Source organism: Zingiber officinale, chromosome 3A, assembly GCF_018446385.1.
Source record: "Zingiber officinale cultivar Zhangliang chromosome 3A, Zo_v1.1, whole genome shotgun sequence".
Taxonomy (NCBI): Eukaryota; Viridiplantae; Streptophyta; class Magnoliopsida; order Zingiberales; family Zingiberaceae; genus Zingiber; species Zingiber officinale.
Genome location: NC_055990.1, coordinates 162,146,401 through 162,166,459, shown reverse-complemented (window position 1 = coordinate 162,166,459; position 20,059 = coordinate 162,146,401). Strand labels below are relative to the sequence as shown.

The window sequence follows — 20,059 nt, the reverse complement described above, 5'->3', positions numbered from 1 at the left end:
AATCGACCAAATTGATTAAGTTGGGTTTTTTTTTTTTTTGAACTGATCGAATTTTTCTATGAAAATTAAACAAATCAAATTAATTAAATATTAGTTAATTTATTTATTTTTTTACTGAATCAATAGAAATTTTAAAATTAAATTAATTATATTTAAATTTTATTTATTTAATTATATATTTTGTTTAATTAATTATATTTTAAATAAAAAATAATTAAATTAATATACTTATTCAGTTTATTTGATTTAATGGAATTATAAATTTTAAAATTAAAATCCAATCAAATTAATTAAAAAACAAACTAAATTAAAAAAAAATCGAAAGCCAAACTAAAATTTTAAATTCGATACTTGCAGTTAATTAGATTTTACCAATTTTTATTCACCTCTAGAAAAATGCATTTTGCTTCTTTGGTTTGGAGGTGAATTGATTGCGCTAAGTATGCTTCGTGGTTTGATGGGGTAGAGTCAGATCGAACAGATAAGTTAAAATTGATTGATTAATTACTCATCTCAAAATTTTAAATTGCAAGACAACTCTTTCGTAAGCCTAATCCTAATTGGCATTCCTTCAAACTGTTTCAGAATTACAAAAGAATCGATCCAACTTATCACAATCTAATACCCACTGTGCAGTGTATCAGTTAGCCACCTCAATCGTAGAAAAATATTTCCCAGTCATTTGAATGCTTCAAAGCGAAGAAGATATGATGTAGGAGGCAAGATAACACCCAAAAGAATGGTAACTGAGTTGATATGCTATATAACTGTGTAACTGGAGAATAGTTGTATCAGATTGTCGACAGCTTCGGGATAAAATTTCCTCGCAAACAAATAGCATGGTCTCTTCATTCCATTCCACAGGCAAGGTTTCCGGCTTATAAATTTCTGCAAGAAAAAGTTGCTACAATTCAATACTAGAGCAAAAGATTTTTCTTTTGAGTTCACCAGGCTTGTTATCCGAACCCACACCATGGTTTCGGGTGTTGGCTAGAAGGGGCTACTGTGAGTGGGTCGAAGTTGGTACAAGAAAATGATAGATCTCATTATTTCAAACAGATCTAAGTGGATTACCTCTTCATCACTGGTGACATGGAAATTCTCATCAATGGACTGCCAAAAACAATCATATCAGCCCATGAGAAGTTAGTGGATAGCGCAGTTAGGATCATTTTTGTAAAACAAAAAAGAAAGAATTCTTACTGTTATGTTCTTCAAGAGCTCGTAACTGATGTCTTGAGCGCGGTATGCTTTTGGATGCCACTTCCCTTCTGACCAATCCACATGTGTCACTGACCAATTAGCAATTCCAGTAGGATCCACCATCTGCAGGGTGTAGAAATAACCTTCTGGTTAGTGATAATTGAAAAACATCAGTTAACTCTTGTCCAGCAAAGGCAGCCTACGAAAGAGTTTATCTGCGTACCGTTAATAGAGTTGGGAGATAATGTTCATCAGCATAGCAATTGCGACTGTCAAAACCTGGCTGTTGACATCAACAAAGGGTAAAACTTCAATATATTTATTTATACACAATTTTGTTTCACGAGTCAGTAAAACAGCTAGCTGTGACTTCTGCATCTCTTCATCAAAATGGGAATAAAATTTTACCAATTGAAAAAAAAGCCAAGTTAAACAAATGATGATCAAAATATTCATAATTTGGATTCCATTTCTCCCCTCTTTTAAACTTTTCTCAGATATGACGCTTTAAAAGAGAAGTAGAAGTGTGCCTCGGGTGGTGTTTCCTGGCCGTTCTACTTTTCTTTCTTCTTTGTGGTATTGAGGATGCATTGCACTTCATATAACTATAACAAGATCTCTTAATTTCCTTAAAACATCATCTTTGTCTGAGACAGGGCAAAAGATTATTTAGCCATGAGAGAGACCCCGATATTTTGTTAACTTTTAACTACATTGCTCTGGTCCTAATCAGCATAGCATCTTCAGGTGTAGAAAACCAAACTAGGATGAACAAGCATGTATTTACCTTGCAAAAGAGCTTGAATTTTGTATAGTAAAGGTTGTCTGCCATGACAATTAAGGCATGTCGCCGCTTCATTGTGAACCACTGCATTGTATGCAAAAATCTGTAAGTACTCTAGGAACACAGATTGACAAATATGTATCTTAAGTTTCTTAGAGTTAAAAGAAGACTACAGACATTCCAAGACCAAGTTATTTTGTTGAAAAAAAAAGACCTGGGAACCCTTTCTGAAGTCTTTTTCTTCAATTTCGGGTAGCATATGCTCAGTATACCTTGCATTTCCATGAGGGCCAGGATCCCAGAAACTGGTAATAATGCATAAATTAATTAGCAAAAAAAATCTCAATCAGCACATGAACACTGTAACAAATAGTCCATAATAGGAGAAATGGGGTGAGGAAAAAATTAAGATGGACTTACCTGTCAATGAAGCTGACATTTGTTGCCATCAGATAGTTGTAGACATAGTCAAAGTTATGAAGAGGAACACAGCTGCCAAAAGAACAGCATCAATGGCAACAAGATAAATAGGGCAAGTAAATTTTGGCAAGCACCACAAAGGAATACCTGTCAGAAAGTAATACGAAGTGCTGATTATCAGGGTCTTGAAGTGCATTTGCTAGAAGCCGCTTCTCTGCATCAACCATAGAAATCTTTCCCCAGGTAACCTACAAAATAGACGGATACTTCTTTCAGGAAACTTAGAACATTTAGTTGAATGTTAGTTTGACATAGCAACAAACATGAGATTATTGCTCAAAACTGGAATTTCATGAGGTTATTTGCTTAGCACTCTGATGTTCTTCATGGGCATACACTAGTAGAAGTTATTCATAAGCCAGAGAGAAATTACTCAAACCTAGGTGGTCCTTTCTAATTTTCCATCCTAGGTGATTGTCAGGTATTGACTTGGCGTTATTGTTGATTTCTCATTCCTTCTTAAACTCACACAGTTGATCAAAGTACATCAAACTCAGCTATTACCAAACTAGAAGTCAAGTTTCATACTTCTAACTCTGCTAGGGTGTCTCTTTGTCAACTTACTATGAGGAAATCCATGCTAAACAACTTCTGTGCCATTTATGCACTTCTAACTGAAGTAATGGATCTTGACTCTTGAACATATAATATTTAGGCTGTGCAGTATAGCAATTTAGATCATGTTATAGTACATACATATAGCATATCCACTTATCCGATTCTGTTACGATATCTCTATCAGTTCTGTCAAAACTTTAAAGGACGACTATTTTTTTATTAGGGGAAGGAACCTAGCTTGAAAAGATTTAGTAAAACTAAATGAGAACAACAAAATTGATGGTAATAATCTGTGAACGAATTTGACATCTTAAAAAGCGAGGAGAAAAATTGTGTCAATGATAAAGGTAAACGTAGGCAGAAGATCTAGAGTATGTGACACTGAGCATTAAGTAGTGGAGATGCTATAATGGGCTGTTACAATGCTTGCGTGCCTAATATGCAACACCACTTAACAGACAAAGCAAAAATGAAAAAGAGGAAAAATTATATTATGAATGGATAAGGTGTATCTCTTAACCTCTACACTACCAAAACCATCATGATGAAACAATAGTAAAGGAGAATGTTCACTATGTCATTTGGGTCACAATATATATGATCTATAGATATCACGCTTAATTGGTTGTTTAAATTTTTGCACATGCATTTCTATGTAGATTCATGGACAAGCTCACACATAAAAGTATACGACAAAACATTTTAGTCACTAGACTCATTGACTGTTAATATGAGAATCTGGTCTATTTACAACTATATTGACGCATAACATGGAATCCAAGACATCTTGTTTTGTTTTGGTTGAGTAATTGTTTCCATTTTTCTTTTTCAGTGAAACCTAGAGCACTAAAAGGACATGGATCAATGAGAAGTCAGATTATTACATACCTTTGCGCTTCGAATGTCACTTCCCACAAAAAAAGGGCTCACGTGGACTGGCTTTTCACGTGATGCATGCACATAAATGGAGAATCTCCCATCATGACCCTGAAAATACAGATTAAGTTAGGGACTTCAATCTATAACATGAATAAAAGTCCAGCTAGGTAGCTTCAATTCCTTTTTGATTTATTCTGAGGGTCTAATTACCTCCCAACTTGCCCTATACAGCTTATTTGCACTTCAATGTTAGACATTATTGTACTAACTAATGAATAAATGATATCATATTCAACTCAAAAGCCTGATGTTTGGCCCATTATATCACAAAAGTTCTAAATTACAATAATCACTAAGCAGAATCTATTGGACAACCTGAAAAGTCCATGCAAGTTCATATATACAACTAAAAGGTCATCTCAGTGCATTTGTTTTACCTATTGGCCTTTAGTACAGCAATCTTGATAATTCTCTAATACTGGCATAATATTACCAAGCTACATAAAGAGACATGAAGCATTTCAGTTAATGGGAAAAAGAAGTTAGATCTTTACCTGAAAGAATTTCTCCCAGAGTTTCTCCAAGGGCAGTGAGCCAGGAGTCAAGAACATGAAAGCTATTTTGGGATTTTTTGGCTCAATAGATGGCATGGAGAGAATTTCCTTGATAAAAACATGTGCAGCAGCCTCTTCATCCGTATGAACACGGGGCACAGGAGGTAACCAATCCTTAAAGGGATTACAAACACTTGAAGCAGAGAAGTAACAAGCAGAATACCGGCGAGGGGGATAAACATATGTCCCAATTAAGGCTACACACACCATGCATATCAAGATGAGGATCCATTGAGGTCGTTTTGAAGTTGGTCTGTGGCGTACTAATGGCATGGTTTGCACCTTCCCATTGCCTAAATGCCATGCTTCAGGCATTTTCATATTGTTCTTCCCAAACAAGAGTCCAAAAATATTATCACAGACTATTCATCATTAACGATGACCACTTAATTGAATACTAAAAATAACCACGACACACTGGAATCAAGATTGTAGCATGCAAGTTCTATCATCCAAGAGAATCTACTGCACTGGGAGAAACAAAAAACACATCACAAATCAGATTATCTGAAATCAGAAAAAGTCTTTGTCAAGGAAACATAAAAAAACTGATTTGGAAGAGTATATACATATGGACTCTTTTACAACAAAGTACAAAAAAATCTCTTTCTTTGATATAGTTCACAATGCATTCAAGAAAAATAAAGAACACTGTTGGAAATACAAAAAGCTGATGTAGCTATGATGTGCAGCAAACCTTAGTTGAATTTTCCTTCTCCGCTTAGAGAAAAAGAAAAAACACCACAGGTTAAATTATGCTTTTTTTTGTTGAACAGATGAGCTACTCTGGAGTAGTAGGTGATCAACCTGATTTTCTTTAGTTGAGAAGTGAAACAGAAATAAGTGCGTTTATTTTTTCTTTAGTCTAAATGATTCTCTCAATTTGAACTGAAATAAAGAAAAACATATAAGAAGCACGCTCATCCTTCGAGTCTTCTCGAAGATTCTGTCAATTTGCTTGAATGATCCTTTATCTCTAGCACTATGCCTTCAAAGCTTGGGGAAAACGGTAATGACACTTGGTCAGAAAGAAAGAAGTAGATTGACTTTGAGATTTCATCGATGCGACTTCCATCTACCAAACACATTGAACCTTTTTTCATCTTGATGAAACTAACCCAATGTGCCAAATTACAGAATTAAAATCGATTCAACTTCCAAAACCAGCCTTCGACTAGTAAACTCACGACACCGATAAGAAAAAGAAACACCCATTAAACAAGCTCTCAAACAACAGCAACTCACCACACCTTGCATTTTGCCCCGATCTAAATAACTCAAAACCAAACCTAATCGGAAGAAGAAGCTGATAAACACAACCAAAGATCGAATCTTTCGAAGCAGAGGCGAAAATTTACCTGAGAGTCAAAGGAGGTTGCCCTGGGGCAAAGATCCAGCAGGCAGCAACGGAGGGGGAGAGTCAGCTTGGGGAGCCACGAGATCTACAACGAGGACTGGAAACGGAGAGAGGAAGGGCAGAAGGTAGAGAGATCCCGAATAATATAAGCTGGCCAGATTTCAAAGAACCATTGAAATGGTCAAAAATCAGCAGCTTTCACATTTTCTACCACTCTTCTCCCCGGCAAGCAATATTTTTTTTTTCCTAAAAAGAGAGACTTTTCTTCCTTCTTCGCCGCCTCGTCCGCGTCAATCCTTTTTAAACTTCGTGTTGGTGGTGGTCGTGAAGGCGAAGCAGGGGGAGGAGGAGGAGGAGGAGGAGGAGGGCGGCGAGGCAACCGCCGTCGTCGGCTTGCTCGCTCGCTCTTCAACAAGAGCGGGGGATTTCGATCCAATGCTCGTTTTTGTGGTTAGATCTCGCTCCCTTTTTTGTTTTTCTCTTCTCGCGTTAAATTGAAATGACTATGCACACTGGGTAATTCTAAAAATACCCCACATTGTAATATATTTTTAAAAGTAACCTCTGAGGTTTAGATTGTAAACTGTTTATTTTAACAATTAGGAAGTCAGCTGTAATTTCTCAAGTTTTGGAAGATGAAATAAAACAACATGCGGTGATTATGAAGCGCCTCATCCTGCGGTCAGGGTGGAGGTCAAAGGAGGTTAAAATTAAGATGATCAATGTGTAAGTGGCATTGATCAGTCGGACGAAATATGCCTCGATCGGAGAGAAGGCTCTGATCCACCGTCGCCTTCGACACTAGGAACAATCAAACAGCCGACGTTCAAGAGAGACAATGTGCAGAAGTCGAGCCGTGCGGCTACCCCGCTCGGCCAAATAGCATAGCTTGATGTGTACAGAGTTCAACTTCGGCCGAGCGACTATCCCGCTCGACCTGGCAATAGGTTTCGACCGAGCAGCTACCCCACTCGCCCTAGTAGCAGGCTTCGACAATAATAAAGTGGACCTTCGGTCGAGCAGACACATTGAGCCTTCCCTAGCTCGGCACTGACATAGACTATGTTACAGGTCCACGCAAAATTCACAGGAGGTCAGCATAAATATCACATCCCTAATTTTTCGTCACTTCGACTTTCGAACCGGATGATGAAATTTCTTTTTAGTTCTCTAATTTGTACAAATCAAATTTGTGCACACAAAGTTCGGTAACTACACAGATAATAAGTAGTACTTAAGAAAATTAATCCTTATTTTAATTTTTGTTATGTATGTCAATCTTCTTCTTCTTCTTTTTTTCCTCCACCGCCCTGAGCACGCTCTCGAACGCCGCCACCTCGCCGGGGATCCGCAGCACCCCTTCCTGACCGAACCCGAACTCCTCCTCCGCCTTCTCCAGTAGCGCCGCGAAGGCCCGGTGGTGCAGGTACTCCGTCGGGATCACGAACCGCCTCATCTCCTCCCCGACGCTCAGCGCCAGGTACCCCTTCGGCACCACCGCCGCCGCGTTGTCGGAGAACGACTGCGTCCCCACGGCGATATTCTTCCATTTCTTGAGGATCTGCTGCAGCTTCACCATCTCCGTGATCTGGCAATCTGGTCAGTTTAGCAGATCTCGCATCCCCTGTTAATTTTCTCCTCTGAAATAATCAATCTATTCCTGAACAAAAGTCGATTCTCATCTGCGCATCATACGCACCGCAAGTAATATATAGTTCATAATCTCCATGAAGATGAAGATGAAGATATCGTACGCAATCTACCAGTCACACAGTGGAATCACTGTCCTGGCACATCAATCTGCATGCGATCGATCACGTTGCGTCGGTTACGATAACCCTACTGGACTTTGCTCTCTTCAGTAATTCATTGGATTAGGGTTCTTGGAACACATTAACGTGCATGTATGAGATTAATGAGAATCCAAAGCACTGCATCAAATTTCAGTTTTGGCCTTGTTTAAAGGTAGTTTCTATCATATCATTAATTATCAATCTAGCAAAGTTAAATCTGATCATGTAAAGCTCAACTCTGTTTACAGTCTTCAAAGCTGGTCGATCAGTTAAAGTACCCTCTGATTACTGCAGTACAAACACTGCTCATCAGTTACTTTAGTTGGGGACAGTTTGTCAAACCCTACGACCGTCCTCTGCTCCCTTGGATTGACTAAATTAATTTTAGAAGAATACTAACAAGACTTCTAGCCACTCTCAACTTGATTAAAAGAAAGAAAACAAAACTTAGCTGTATTCATTAATCAATAATTAGTCTTCCTCTAGTGTTATAGGCAAGTTGCCATTCATGTGAGCAAGTTGACAAGTCCTAAAACTTTAAGTCGGAGTTCATTCAGCAACAAGTTGCAAATCACTGAATCACAGTAGTGAAAAGAAGATACAAGAAAGACAAGCACAGTCTGAAGCTATTTCGCAAGCATCTCTTTTCATGTCTATGTACAATGTACAATGTGCAATGTACAGTGAGAGGTAATCATTGTTTCATGTCTACTTGTTTCCTTCACGTTGGGAATTTCTCAATCTTCTCTCAAACATGGTCTCTTGAGCTTTCATTCCCAGATTGATTGGTAGCAGGTCCACTCATCATATCCTAAAACAAAACAGAGAAGTCTGATTCACACTAATCAAAACAGAGAAGAGACAAGAAAATATACCGAAACATGACTAGAGATGGACGAAGGCAATGATCCCATTCCAAACACAGTGTACAGCAAGTTGTCCTCTGCAAGCTCTCTGAGTCTATTGAGCTCTGGAAGTATGACTGTCGCAAGGTTCGGCCTGTCCTTCCTCCTGAGCTCAGCGCACTCTAGTGATAACTTGGCTAAGCTTAAAGCTTCCTCGACTGGCCAATCAGGAACTGACTGGTCTAACATTTCTACGAACGTCCCCTTCTCGATGGCACGATCCATGTAGTGCGACAGCCCCATGGGAGGCTTGGCAGTTATCAGTTGCAACAGCAAGATTCCCAGAGAGTAGATGTCGGACTTCGTGCCGAGCATGCCTGTCTGCTGATACTCTGGATCGATGTAGCAGAATGTGCCGGCCGTGGCTGTCATTCGGTACTGGGTGACACTGTTTGCCACGGAGGAGGGAACCAACCGAGCAAGTCCGACGTCACTGATCTTGCTCACGTAGTTCCTATCGAGGAGGATGTTTGCCGGCTTCAGGTCTCTGTGAACTAACGGCTCAGGCTTGGTCTGATGCATGAAGAGCAGGCCAGTGCCGACCTCTGCTGCAATTCGAAACCTGTGCTGCCATGGAATGGGCGGTGTGTTCCCTCTCCTGAACAAACGATCTTCCAAGCTCCCAAGTGCCATGTGTTCATATACAAGGCAACCATTTTCTGGGCAAGCTCCCAGTAGCAGCACCATGTTTGGATGTCGAATGCAACACAGTATTTCCACCTGCACAATGAAATAGCTAGATCGTTCTATTCATTCATTTGAATTCTTGACTTGTGAGTATCATTCAATCCTACCTCTTGCTGAAACTGTGACCATCCATGAGCAGCATCTGGACGCAATGCCTTAATGGCTACAGGTGTATGATCTAGATAACATCTATAGACAGGGCCATAACCACCTTCTCCAATTTTCCTATTCTCTGCAAAGTTTTCAGTGGCCAATTCTATTTCCTCTATCGTATACTTCCTATACCTAAAATCTATATGTGATAAAGCATTAAAATCCTTCTTCTTCTGCATCTCTGCGTCGAATCTCTCTTGTGCTTCTGACTCTGCCATCCTTTTGGTAGCTTCTTCTAATCTGTTCACTTCACTTATCTTCCAGTGTTGAAGCTCCATTGCATACATTAACACCATGTTAGTAAACAAATTCAGCTCCTGGGAGAAATCCATATATGAAAAATTTACCTTCTGTTTGGCTGTAAATGCTTCTTTACAGGCTGTGCTATACATGTCCTTGGTTTGCTTGAGTTCTAACTTCAGCCTTCTTATCTCTGTTTCGACATCGTTCTGCAAAATGCAAGGAATACCCATATGCCATTTAACTCACCAGATGCAGTAACTCGCAAGGACAACTCGTACCATAGATTGAGATGATGAACTCTCATGAGATAAGGACGTGCGTGGTGACTCGAAATTGGGTACACAGTTGTCCTTGTTAGAGAATCTTGGAGGGTACCCGCGGTCAACGCTTGGTCTACCACTGCTCACAAACGATAGATCACTCTCCACCATTATCTCCCCATATGATTTTGGAGTTGAAACTTGTGATCCTCCTCTGTTAAAAGGTGACCTATTTAAGGAAGATTATCCACTCTTCATCAGAGTAGAACAGACAGGGAAAATTAATTTCTGTATATTATGAGAATTCTTACTTGATTGAATCAGTCTCTTTCTGTAAATTCCATGGATTCACTGCAGTCTCACTTGCAGCTAGGAAATATGAGAAGTTCTTCAGTAATACAAGTAACAAAAGCATAAAAGTTCTGTTTATGTTAAACAACGCACCTTTCATGGCATTCTTATTGCTTTGGCTTGTTGCCTCAGACGTAGCAACCAGTTGGGCTTGGACTTGAGCGCGAACAGGGGAGATGGTCGGCGGCGGCCGAGCAGCATTCCTCAAGGAGGAGACCTTCCCCTTCGAGATGACGTAGACAGTGCAAAAGTCAGGCACCACTTTGTAGATGGTACTGCTGAGGTCTGTGCTTTTGAATGCTCTGAAGAATATATGATGACATGAATTGAATGCAATTCCACAATGCATTGTAGAACTGTGAATGTAAATTCAACACGATATTACTTGACAAATACGCCTTTGGGCGATGCACCAACAACAAGCTTTTCCACTACACAATTCGAAACAAACTCTGAGATTGCTTTGGCAACATCAGCGTCCTTAACTATGATGTCCTTGCACTGCACCTGTTCAAGAACGCTTGCATGATAAGATGCTAGCTATTCTTTCTTGAGCACTTCAAAATTAGAGCGCGATCACTAACATCTTTTCTCGCGCAAAAACATTTACAAGGGCTGATGATGTCCCTTGTGAAATCGGCAGCGTAACTAGCTTCATCCTCGCATCCTAAAAGAGAAGGAATTTGCCACATACAGCCAACTTGTCAAAGACTTCTAACCAGTGTTCGTTTAGATTGAGCACCACATACTTGAGCTCTTGGTGTTGACATGGAGGAGGGTGAGGGTCTGTCCTGCTGCGACGACGTGATCGAGAGCCCACTTGAAGGCGTTCTGGCTGCTCCTGTCTCTGTCCATCGCCACCGCGACAATTGGGGAGACTTGACCTTCGGACATAATGCTCTGCTCTCTCGACCAGCACAGGAGATGCAATGCCGCAAGGTTCACGCTTCGAATTTTTCGTTTTCTTTTTCGTTCTTGGAGCGTTCTCCTTTTTATCTTTGTTCAGGATTAGAGTGTGCTCTGTTTTAGGCGTGGGAGTCGTTAGCCATGCAACGAATAGGAAGAAGTTGCAGTGAGGACGACGAGATTGTGCGCTGGCAGAATGCAATTGTAGAGGAAATGCTAATTATGGATATGATAAATATAGTGAAATAATATTATTAAACTCTCATAAATATTTATTTTAGGTATATAGATCCGTACATCGGCCCATAATCGGCCCGATGTACAATGCTGTGGGCCCGGCGGTCAAACCTACGAAAAAATAGTGCGGTTGTCCAAATCGAACCGAGAGAATCAGCCTCGGTCCGGTTCGATCTCAGAGATATTTAAGCCTCACGTTCTCATGGTCCACGGGAGCTTTCGAATGCTCCCGGAGCACAAAATGCCGGATAGGGCTTCCGCCATCGGTCTCGCGTGCCACGGAATATGCCGATCTGCGTTCCTTCTTCGGTCTGGCTGCTTCCGGCGACCACTCCGATTTCTTCGGCGCCTCCGATAAAGGTACTGGGTTTGTCTAAAGATTTCTCTGCCGCTGTAAAATACTAAAATCTTCGGTGGTTGTGTTTCGAAGGCTGGGACAGGGCAATGGCTAGGGGGCTGCAGATTCACCGCAGGAAAGAAGAGGAAGTGTTTTTCCACGTGTTCGGTCGCCACCAACAACGATGTCGGATCCGAGGTGGAATTCCCTCGAGACTACTTCGAGCTCCTTAAGCAGGTAGTTCCAGTGGTTTTACTAGTTCCGTGACTTTTTTTTTTATTTGTATTTTATGGCTAATATGGTGATTTGCAGGCGAAGGAAGCAACTGAAGTGGCTCTGAGAGATGGCAAACAATTGCTGGTGAGTCGACGATTAACTTGTGAATAATGAGCGAGGAACACTAACATTTTATTTTATTTTTTGCCGGATTATTGTTCTGTCGCAGGAAATCGAGTTCCCTACTGCTGGCCTAGAATCAGTACCAGGTTATCATGAACTTGTGATCTTTTCTTTTTCATGCCAAATGGTTACCCGAATGTTCACTCATTCAAGTAAAATTTGCGATTAGGTGACGGTGAGGGAGGGATTGAAATGACAGAAAGCATGCAGTTGATAAGAGGCTTTTGCGATCGCCTGATAACTCCTGAAAAGGCAGCACGAACTAGAGTGGTATGTTCTTTGCAGAAATAGTTTTGTTCTACATAACTTTGTATGTTTATCTACTTGTGTCCAAGGATTTGGTTGATAGTGAACTGAAAATCATTGAACCCAAATTATGAAGAGCCAAGAAATCATATAACAATGTCAAAGACGTCCCAATGTAAGTCAATATTTGAATCTCATGAACCATTGATTCCATAGTCCACTTGGTGGTTTAATTTGATTGGGAACTATTCAATACCCCACCCTGGTTCAAAGTTACACAATTGACTCAGTCAATGACATAGCTGATCCAATCTCCTGTACCTTCGGCTGGCACATTATTTTATTGTTTGTTTGTGTGTGTGTGTGTGTGTGTGTGTTTTAAAATGTTTTGCAAGATGAACTAGTAGTTGAAGCAGGAATCAGTGCCTAGACTTGATCATTGAGCTGTCTGATTTTGAACATTGAACGTGGCATGTTAGAAACATAGTTTTTCTGATCTATTGGCTAAGAGCTCTGCACTGTGTAAATGTGTTTACTTTCTGCTTGGTATGTATGTGCAGTTCTTCCCAGAGGCAAATGAAGTTGACTTTGCAAGAAAATCAGCTTTTGAGGGAACCACATTGAAGCTTGACTACCTGACTAAGCCATCGTTTTTTGAGGATTTTGGTTTCGTGACCAAAATCCAAATGATAGAACGGGTGAAGCCAGATGATGAAATTTTCTTGGTTGCATATCCCTATTTCAACGTTAATGGTTAGTCTTGTTACCCTCTACATCATCAGTTCAGCTGCCTTATCTAAAACTATACAGTGTCTTTGTTTCACAGAAATGCTTGTGGTGGAAGAATTGTACAACGAAGCTGTCCTAAATACTGGAAGAAAGTTAATAATCTTCAATGGAGAGCTTGATCGGATAAGAAGTGGATGTATCCTGTATCACCTTTAAGAGGAATGAGAATGATAAAATATTATTAGTTTATCAATAGAAATTAGGGTGATTATCAAATGCCACCAATGTTTACTAGATCTTTAAAATGCTCTCCCCAAGATTTAATTAATGTCAGCATGCAAAACTTAGGTGGCAATTTAGAAGGGTGAAATAAATAGTTTGGTCTTAGACAGGAGCATGTTTATAATAACATAAAAACATTAATGGGTGATTTGGCATTAATCAAACTGTAGAGGAATTTTGAAAATGCTAGTAAACGTTGTGGGACATTTTGAAAATTACCCTAGAAATTATCTATGCAAATTTTATGGCTTAATGCTGTCTTTAGAATAATTCTTTGCATGTACAGCATACTGTCACAAAATCAGTACAAGAGCTGACATTTCGGTTATAAACATCAAAAAGTGTATTTTAGTTTTGTAATGTGTCATGCTTATTAATCTTCATCCCTTGCACCTAAACGACTAAACCTCTCTTGTTTTCAGTTATTAAATGCAAGACATGTAGAAATATTACTCTATTAATCTTTGTCAATAACATTTTCCCAATGTCTCTAGGAACCTATCTACAACCTTGTTCTTCAATTGTTGTCCTAAATGAGTTAGATTATCCACAGTTCTTCTACCCCAAGTTGGCTGCACTTTCCAAGACATTCCTTCCTAAGATGGAGACAGTATATTACATTCACAACTTTAAAGGACTTAAAGGAGGAACACTTTTCAGGTTTAACTTCAATATCCTGACATACTAAGAAAGTGCAAAGAGATGTTTGGACTTCAATTATTAATATTAGTAATTGTGTTAGACAGACTATTTTCCTGATATCTTAGGTTTTTTTGTTCCCCGTATTAAGGATTTTGCAATTATTTTAACCTTTTGAATCAATTTTTGTTTTCCTTTCCAGGTCGTATCCTGGCCCATGGAAGGTACTGAGAAGAATAGGCAATAAATACATGAGTTTGCATCAACAAGAAGAAATGCCATCACTTAAGGAAGTTGCACTCAACATTCTTCCATCAGCATAATCTCCATGACTATACTAAAGATTCAACTATACCCATACAAAAGGTAGTCAGTATATCACAAACCCATTCTTTCCCTATTATTCCCCATCTCTAGTTCTATTCATCGTTTGGTTGCAGAAATGTGTCCGATGCAATCTCCAGGAGTCTCGAGTTCCTTGGCAATATGACTCCAGTAGCGTCGGCTTGAGAAATTTGTAGTTCTGCGTTAGCTTTAATTTGTGTTTTCTATGTCGAATGTATCTCTTCGAATTCCAGTGAGCAAGTTAATCATATTCCTACTTACCAGATCAGATTTCTTTTATGAGTGCCTCCACCTCTAATATCGCTTGTGTAGACATTGAAATTTCTCTCAATTCATTAGAATTATATGAAATTTATAGGTCAGTAAATATCAATATTTGGTATCAATCAAATGTTTGCTGCATGTCCCCAGCGAATTTCTCTCGTTCATTACATTATATGAAATTTGTAGGCATCAATTTTTTTCCCGTTAATTCAGATCACTTATAGAACGGAGTCCAGATCCTCTCGTATGATCCTTTTTGTAATTTGTATGTTGGATCGCGGTCAAATTAGTTGCTATTTCTTCTGGATTTATTTTTTTATTTAGGTTATAGTTTTGGATTGAGTCAGGTGGCTGAAGTCCACCGCGGTCAGATTGTCAAAATTGGCTATGATCTCTCTTGAATTTACTTTCCTACTTAGGTTTATAGTTTTTAGTTGAGTTAGATGGCCGGAGGCCGTTGGCGATGGGTGAGCTGTCTTTTGTTTGGTACCATATATTCAGGTGGATCTAAAATTTAATATAGGAGGAAAGATTAACCTAGAGGAAAATATAGTTAATTTTAATGGGATTTTAATCATGATCCAACGTATAAATTATGGAAGAGATCTAGAAGAACATCGACATTATGAATAAGAGGAGCTGGTCCTTTTAGACACTGGGAGAGTTAGTTGATCCTCTTTCCTCAAAATGATGTATCCTCATGCTTTCTCGTCGATTGGACAGTCATGATATCAATGAGAGAATATGGAGACACATCATTTTAAAGATAGAGGATTTCAACTCCGACCCTACCTCTCCTTAGGGGCAGATCTTCTGATCTATAAAAGTTAGATCAATTCATGATCTAGCCTTTGTAGTAGTGGGGAACAATGACCCCCACCTGTTAACAGGTGGGGGTCATTGCCTCCCACCAATCCTCTTGTCCTGATCCGGGAGCGGACCGGGACAAGGGGACCTGAGGATCCAGTCCCCCTCTCCCCATGTACTAGGCATCACGAGGTGTAACTAGGCCGGGTGAGAATCACAATACCTTATTACTTCGGCCCGCCAGTCAATAGCCCATGGGCCGTGGGGAACTGGAACCCTAATTCCCCAACTCTGCCCTCAGCGGCTATAAGTGTCATCCCTCGCCGCCTGACTTCCTCGTCCTCGATTCATTGCATAATCTTCTCTTTCTATTTCCTCTCTCCCAACTCCCCTCGTCCGGATCTCCGAACATGGCGACTCAGTTTAGCAAGAAGCTGAAGGTAAGCTTTTGAAGTCATCGCCCTTCTCTCATTGTCAAAAATCTGTTAGGATTTTGGTTAAGATCTCTTCTAAGAGACCTTTCCTTTGCCGCCTTCTTCTCTCTATAGTTCGTTGCAGATGGAGCTTATCTGAAAGAGGTTCTGACCCGGGCGTTGATATGCGCGTGAGGCTGGTGCGAATGAAGATCGTGATCCCAGCCACCAGGACGTAGAATGTACATGGCACAGACACTTTTTTTCGATTCTAATAGAGGTCTGCTTGGCCTTCCAGTTAGGCGGTAAGCTTTGCCTTTTCAGATATATCGCAGCTAGTGCTTTTTGTCTTCTTTATCAGATAAATTATCTGATATCCTGTCTTTACCTGTATAGTCATACTAATACATCAGATTCTCATATTTCTTATTTTCATTTCCTTACAGATATATCTATTGTTTTTCATTTGTTTAAACAATTTAGATGCGATAAACATGATAGTGTACTTGTGCATCTATTAGTTTTCCTTTTTTTATTGTAATAGATCCTTGGCGAATTTGTTTTAATACCCGGAGTTGCACCTGTTGATAGAAGGTTTCTTAAAAAACTTTTTTTTTTGAAACTGACTCAATGGTGCACAAAGAAAAAGCTGTTTTGCAGCAACGGCCAGACAACCGTAGAGATGGATCCACAGATGAGTAGTTTGTAATACCACTCATCTACTATTTCTATCTCACATTCATGCTCCACAATGTCTAAGCTTTCTGATTAAAAGAGATGCCCCTTTATTGGACGTAATTTGGATCTATAGTATTTATATTTTTTTGGGTCAAGGTTGTATTTTTTTTACTTTATGCAAGGTTACATTCATAAATAGAAAGGTTGGTGCAAAAATAAAACGACGCCCTGCAGCACGAGCCAGACAACCGTAGAGACATTACTTATCTACTAATTCTATTGACTTACATTGATGCCTATCATTTGATTAAACAGATAAAACAGTGAACAAAGCTATGCATAACTTAATCATGTTTTTAATGAAAGGTTCACATTGAATATTTCTGTGGAAGCTGTGGTTGCACCTTTTGATAGAAAAGGTTCCTCTAGTTGTTTGTGGATCCTTGATTCAAGGTGCACAAAGAAAATGCTGTTCTACAGCAGCGGCCAGACAACCGTAGAGATGGATCCACTGATGTTTAGTTGACAATACTATTCATCTACTAAATCTTTCTCACATTCATGATGCTCATTGTATGTAAGCCTGATTCATTTCTAGTGATGTCTATCATTCCATCAAATAAAACAATTGAAGTTAACCGACAGAATCTGAAAATGCTTGTATTTGTTTTCCTGTTTCATCATCAGGTTCCGTAGTAATTTTGTGTGCAATGTGTTGTTGCACATATTGAACAATGGTTCCTTATGAAGTCATTTTTATGTTATGTAAATTGTAGACAGACTATTGTGGTAACAGAGATGGTAACTATCGCAATAAAGCCTGGATGGAAAAAAGGTGCCAATATAATTTCCCCAACAAAGGAAATCAACAAGTGAACCAGCTCCCGGCTGATGTTGTCTTCATAATTAATGAGAAGCCACATGGTGTGTAGACAATGATCCAAGTCCGCTATACAGTCTTAGGTTGACTCACTCTCATGCACTATGATATACCTGAAGATCCTTGATGGTCGCCGTCCTGGGCTACAAACTCATAATTGCAAATGAGGTTTGGGAAAGAAAGGCAATTGATTGTTGAAATCAATGTGAAGTTCCCATTAAGCTTGAAATTTGATCTCAGCGAGCTGGTATTAGACATGCTCTAATTGTGGATCATGGTATTAGACATGCTCTATGGAAGGTCTTCTAGTGCAAGTATTTAGACCATCCAGAATGTCAGCTCTAATTGTGGATCATGTGTCAAATAAAACTAGCTCCCTTTCATTCCTTTTATTAATGTTGGGAGTGACTCCCTAAATGTTCTTTTTATTTTTGATAATGTTCTTTTAAAAAAATAATATGTGATTCATAAAAAGAATTATCATGTAGCTTGTGGATTTTCTCTTAGTTCGTGTATGTTAGATTCACTTGTATGCTTCTTTGCCGAAGTGGCTTTCAATTATTGATGCTTAACAATGGGTTTTGTTATTATATGAGATTTATTTGCAGAAAACAAACAAAAAAAGAACTTCATTTTGCTTGAGGTTTGAATAAGAAAATGAAAGAAAATACAGACAATAAAGGATGAAAAATAGATGCTTTATCTGTTAAATTTACTTCTGCCTAAATATTGGCAGAAATTGAAGAAAAGAAACACTGATGTAATGCAATTTGGTAATATATTACACATTGATAATACACCCATACATTTACATACCAATAGTAAAGATAATAGCAGAAAAACAATCAAAATTATAGTATGCTAAGATCTATGATATATTTAAAAAATGATACTTTGGTCGAAGTCTGGTCACCCCCAAGACAAATTTGATGCATTACTGAACCTCAACATAACTACAGTAGGTATTGCTACAGCTATTGCAAGATTTCCATAGAAAGAACCATCAAAATAAAACTAGGAACCTTCTTTCAGTAGTATCTTATTTACTTCATGAAGAAAACACATGAACTGCTTGAATACCAAGTAAGCCGTTCATAAAAAATATTAGAATTCAACGTTGTAACTTCACATGCTTATTGAAATCAAGTATTTCTAAGAGACGTTAAACCAGAATGCACTGATGGAATGATCACAAAAACAGGTTTATCTTTGGGCAGCTGAGAATGTACCAAGTTTTCTCATGGCAACGCTAGTAAAGTTCTCTCTCACTTAGGACATCATCTTAGTGATGATGATGGTCTTGGACATAACGAAGACCGCAGTATTTGCAGACAGCAGGAGCTTCCAGGTCAAGGCAAATAAACTCTATCGGATGGCCAAGAGCAGGATTACTATCTGCACACAAAGAAGCAAAACAATTAGAACCGTTAAAGAGAAAGAGGGAAGCCATGGCAGAACCTGGAAGTGTGTAGTTGAGGATAACCTCCTTCACAAGCCACAATGCGCCCTTCAACTTTGATGGGAGGCACCTCATTGATCAACTCCATCGGCGATTTCTTGCTAGTATCCTGCTCAGTGTTACACATTTATTTTCATCAGTCAGTTAAAAAATTCAGGTGCAAATCAGACATATAGATTATCATGAGATGCAATTGAGCAGTACCAACAAATAATCGAAGAAACAGCCAACATTTGGCAACAATCTTTGTCCACTGCAGTTGGCACCTTTAGTAGCCATTCTATCATGTGGAATTTGTATTAAATAAAGGCACACAATTAAGATGAACTGGCTATCTGAAAGCTGGAACAGTATCATAGTGTATATCTCCAGACATTTGGCTAATTTCACACGATACAAATGGCAAATATTCATTGTTACAATTAGATAGGTCGTAACACTTCATCTCCTTGTTGGTAACCTATTTTCACAAATTAATTTTCTTTTATATGGATCTTTATCCACTGACTCCAATCCTTTTGTATGACAAAAATCAATTCCTAAAATTCTGGCATATTCTCTTTTCATAGAACTAGATTTATCTTCATTAGATTGACTATGTAAATCAATTTGATTCTCCAGAAACCTGTATGATTCATGCAGCCAGAAATTGTATGTTTATATAGATGCTCTAAGCTAGGCCACGTAACAATGTCTCCCATAGTAATGTTTTTAGTCTTCCTCATCATCCTATCTCTACACTTTAATATGAAATTTTTCTCAAAAGCAAAGAGATTTCAAGTGAAAAATTCCTCAGTAGCCACCTGATACAGTCGGGTTATTACGATCATATCAAAAATCATTACCCTTTCCCGTCAAGAATAAAAATAACATTCTTTCGTCTTCTACAAACAGATCTGCCACCGGAAGCATTCATTCAAAGCTCTAGAGAATCAAAATAAAGCCACAAAAATCAAGAGAAAAATCCTAGATTTAATCGAGGAAAAACAGCACCTGCATCCACTTGGAAGTGTGTTCGCTGACGAGAGAATTGATCGCCCTCGCCCTCGGAGGATAGCGGATTAGGGTCTTCAGGAGGCTGGGAAAGTTCCGCGTCGCCATGACCGAGATCGATCGCGTAGATGAGAATTGCAGCGACTAGTATTTTTCAGCCCTAGCCCCTATTATCGTT

At 39.0% G+C, this 20,059-nt stretch overlaps 4 protein-coding genes, 1 long non-coding RNA gene, 2 other non-coding genes and 1 pseudogene across 10 annotated transcripts; 4 read left to right on the top strand and 4 right to left on the bottom strand.

The window, feature by feature from the left end:
- Window positions 1–540: 540 nt before the first annotated feature.
- Window positions 541–6,351, bottom strand: LOC122053189 (glycosyltransferase BC10-like). The gene is made up of 11 exons (XM_042615117.1): window positions 5,877–6,351; window positions 4,459–4,988; window positions 3,914–4,012; window positions 2,555–2,655; window positions 2,408–2,479; window positions 2,202–2,292; window positions 1,991–2,071; window positions 1,427–1,486; window positions 1,204–1,326; window positions 1,075–1,113; window positions 541–888 (listed from the first exon to the last, which is right to left on the bottom strand). The coding sequence occupies exons 2-11, from the start codon at window positions 4,837–4,839 to the stop codon at window positions 760–762; spliced, it is 1,176 nt and encodes a 391-aa protein (XP_042471051.1). The 5' UTR covers window positions 4,840–4,988; window positions 5,877–6,351; the 3' UTR covers window positions 541–759.
- Window positions 6,352–7,064: 713 nt separating this feature from the next.
- Window positions 7,065–7,779, bottom strand: LOC122053187 (auxin-induced protein 15A-like). The gene has a single exon (XM_042615116.1). It carries the CDS (start codon window positions 7,452–7,454, stop codon window positions 7,131–7,133), a length of 324 nt encoding a protein of 107 aa, XP_042471050.1. The 5' UTR covers window positions 7,455–7,779; the 3' UTR covers window positions 7,065–7,130.
- A 437-nt stretch (window positions 7,780–8,216) lies between these two features.
- LOC122053186 lies at window positions 8,217–11,021 on the bottom strand (annotated as a pseudogene).
- Window positions 11,022–11,615: 594 nt separating this feature from the next.
- Window positions 11,616–14,666, top strand: LOC122053185 (protein LPA3). 3 transcript variants are annotated; one of them, XM_042615114.1, is made up of 10 exons: window positions 11,616–11,770; window positions 11,841–11,984; window positions 12,060–12,107; window positions 12,193–12,232; window positions 12,316–12,416; window positions 12,953–13,145; window positions 13,219–13,317; window positions 13,946–14,063; window positions 14,245–14,408; window positions 14,483–14,666. In XM_042615114.1, exons 1-9 carry the CDS (start codon window positions 11,696–11,698, stop codon window positions 14,363–14,365), a joined length of 939 nt encoding a protein of 312 aa, XP_042471048.1. In that variant the 5' UTR covers window positions 11,616–11,695; the 3' UTR covers window positions 14,366–14,408; window positions 14,483–14,666. The 3 variants fall into 3 exon arrangements, 2 of the variants coding, with proteins under 2 accessions (XP_042471048.1, XP_042471049.1); XM_042615115.1 differs by having other exon boundaries at window positions 14,460–14,666; XR_006132168.1 differs by lacking the exon at window positions 14,483–14,666 and having other exon boundaries at window positions 13,957–14,063; window positions 14,245–14,406.
- Window positions 14,667–15,661: 995 nt separating this feature from the next.
- LOC122053184 lies at window positions 15,662–18,001 on the top strand. Its single transcript, XR_006132167.1, has 3 exons — window positions 15,662–15,898; window positions 16,007–16,176; window positions 17,326–18,001. It is a non-coding gene; the product is annotated as an uncharacterized LOC122053184 (long non-coding RNA).
- Window positions 16,447–16,612, top strand: LOC122054546. Its single transcript, XR_006132831.1, has one exon. It is a non-coding gene; the product is annotated as a small nucleolar RNA snoR143 (small nucleolar RNA).
- LOC122054547 lies at window positions 16,948–17,110 on the top strand. The gene has a single exon (XR_006132832.1). It is a non-coding gene; the product is annotated as a small nucleolar RNA snoR143 (small nucleolar RNA).
- Window positions 18,002–18,438: 437 nt separating the features above from the next.
- On the bottom strand, window positions 18,439–20,059 carry LOC122053183 (NADH dehydrogenase [ubiquinone] iron-sulfur protein 6, mitochondrial-like). 2 transcript variants are annotated; one of them, XM_042615113.1, is made up of 4 exons: window positions 19,882–20,021; window positions 19,093–19,168; window positions 18,913–18,997; window positions 18,439–18,824 (listed from the first exon to the last, which is right to left on the bottom strand). In XM_042615113.1, the coding sequence occupies exons 2-4, from the start codon at window positions 19,165–19,167 to the stop codon at window positions 18,712–18,714; spliced, it is 273 nt and encodes a 90-aa protein (XP_042471047.1). In that variant the 5' UTR covers window position 19,168; window positions 19,882–20,021; the 3' UTR covers window positions 18,439–18,711. The 2 variants fall into 2 exon arrangements, with proteins under 2 accessions (XP_042471047.1, XP_042471046.1); XM_042615112.1 differs by lacking the exon at window positions 19,093–19,168 and having other exon boundaries at window positions 19,882–20,059.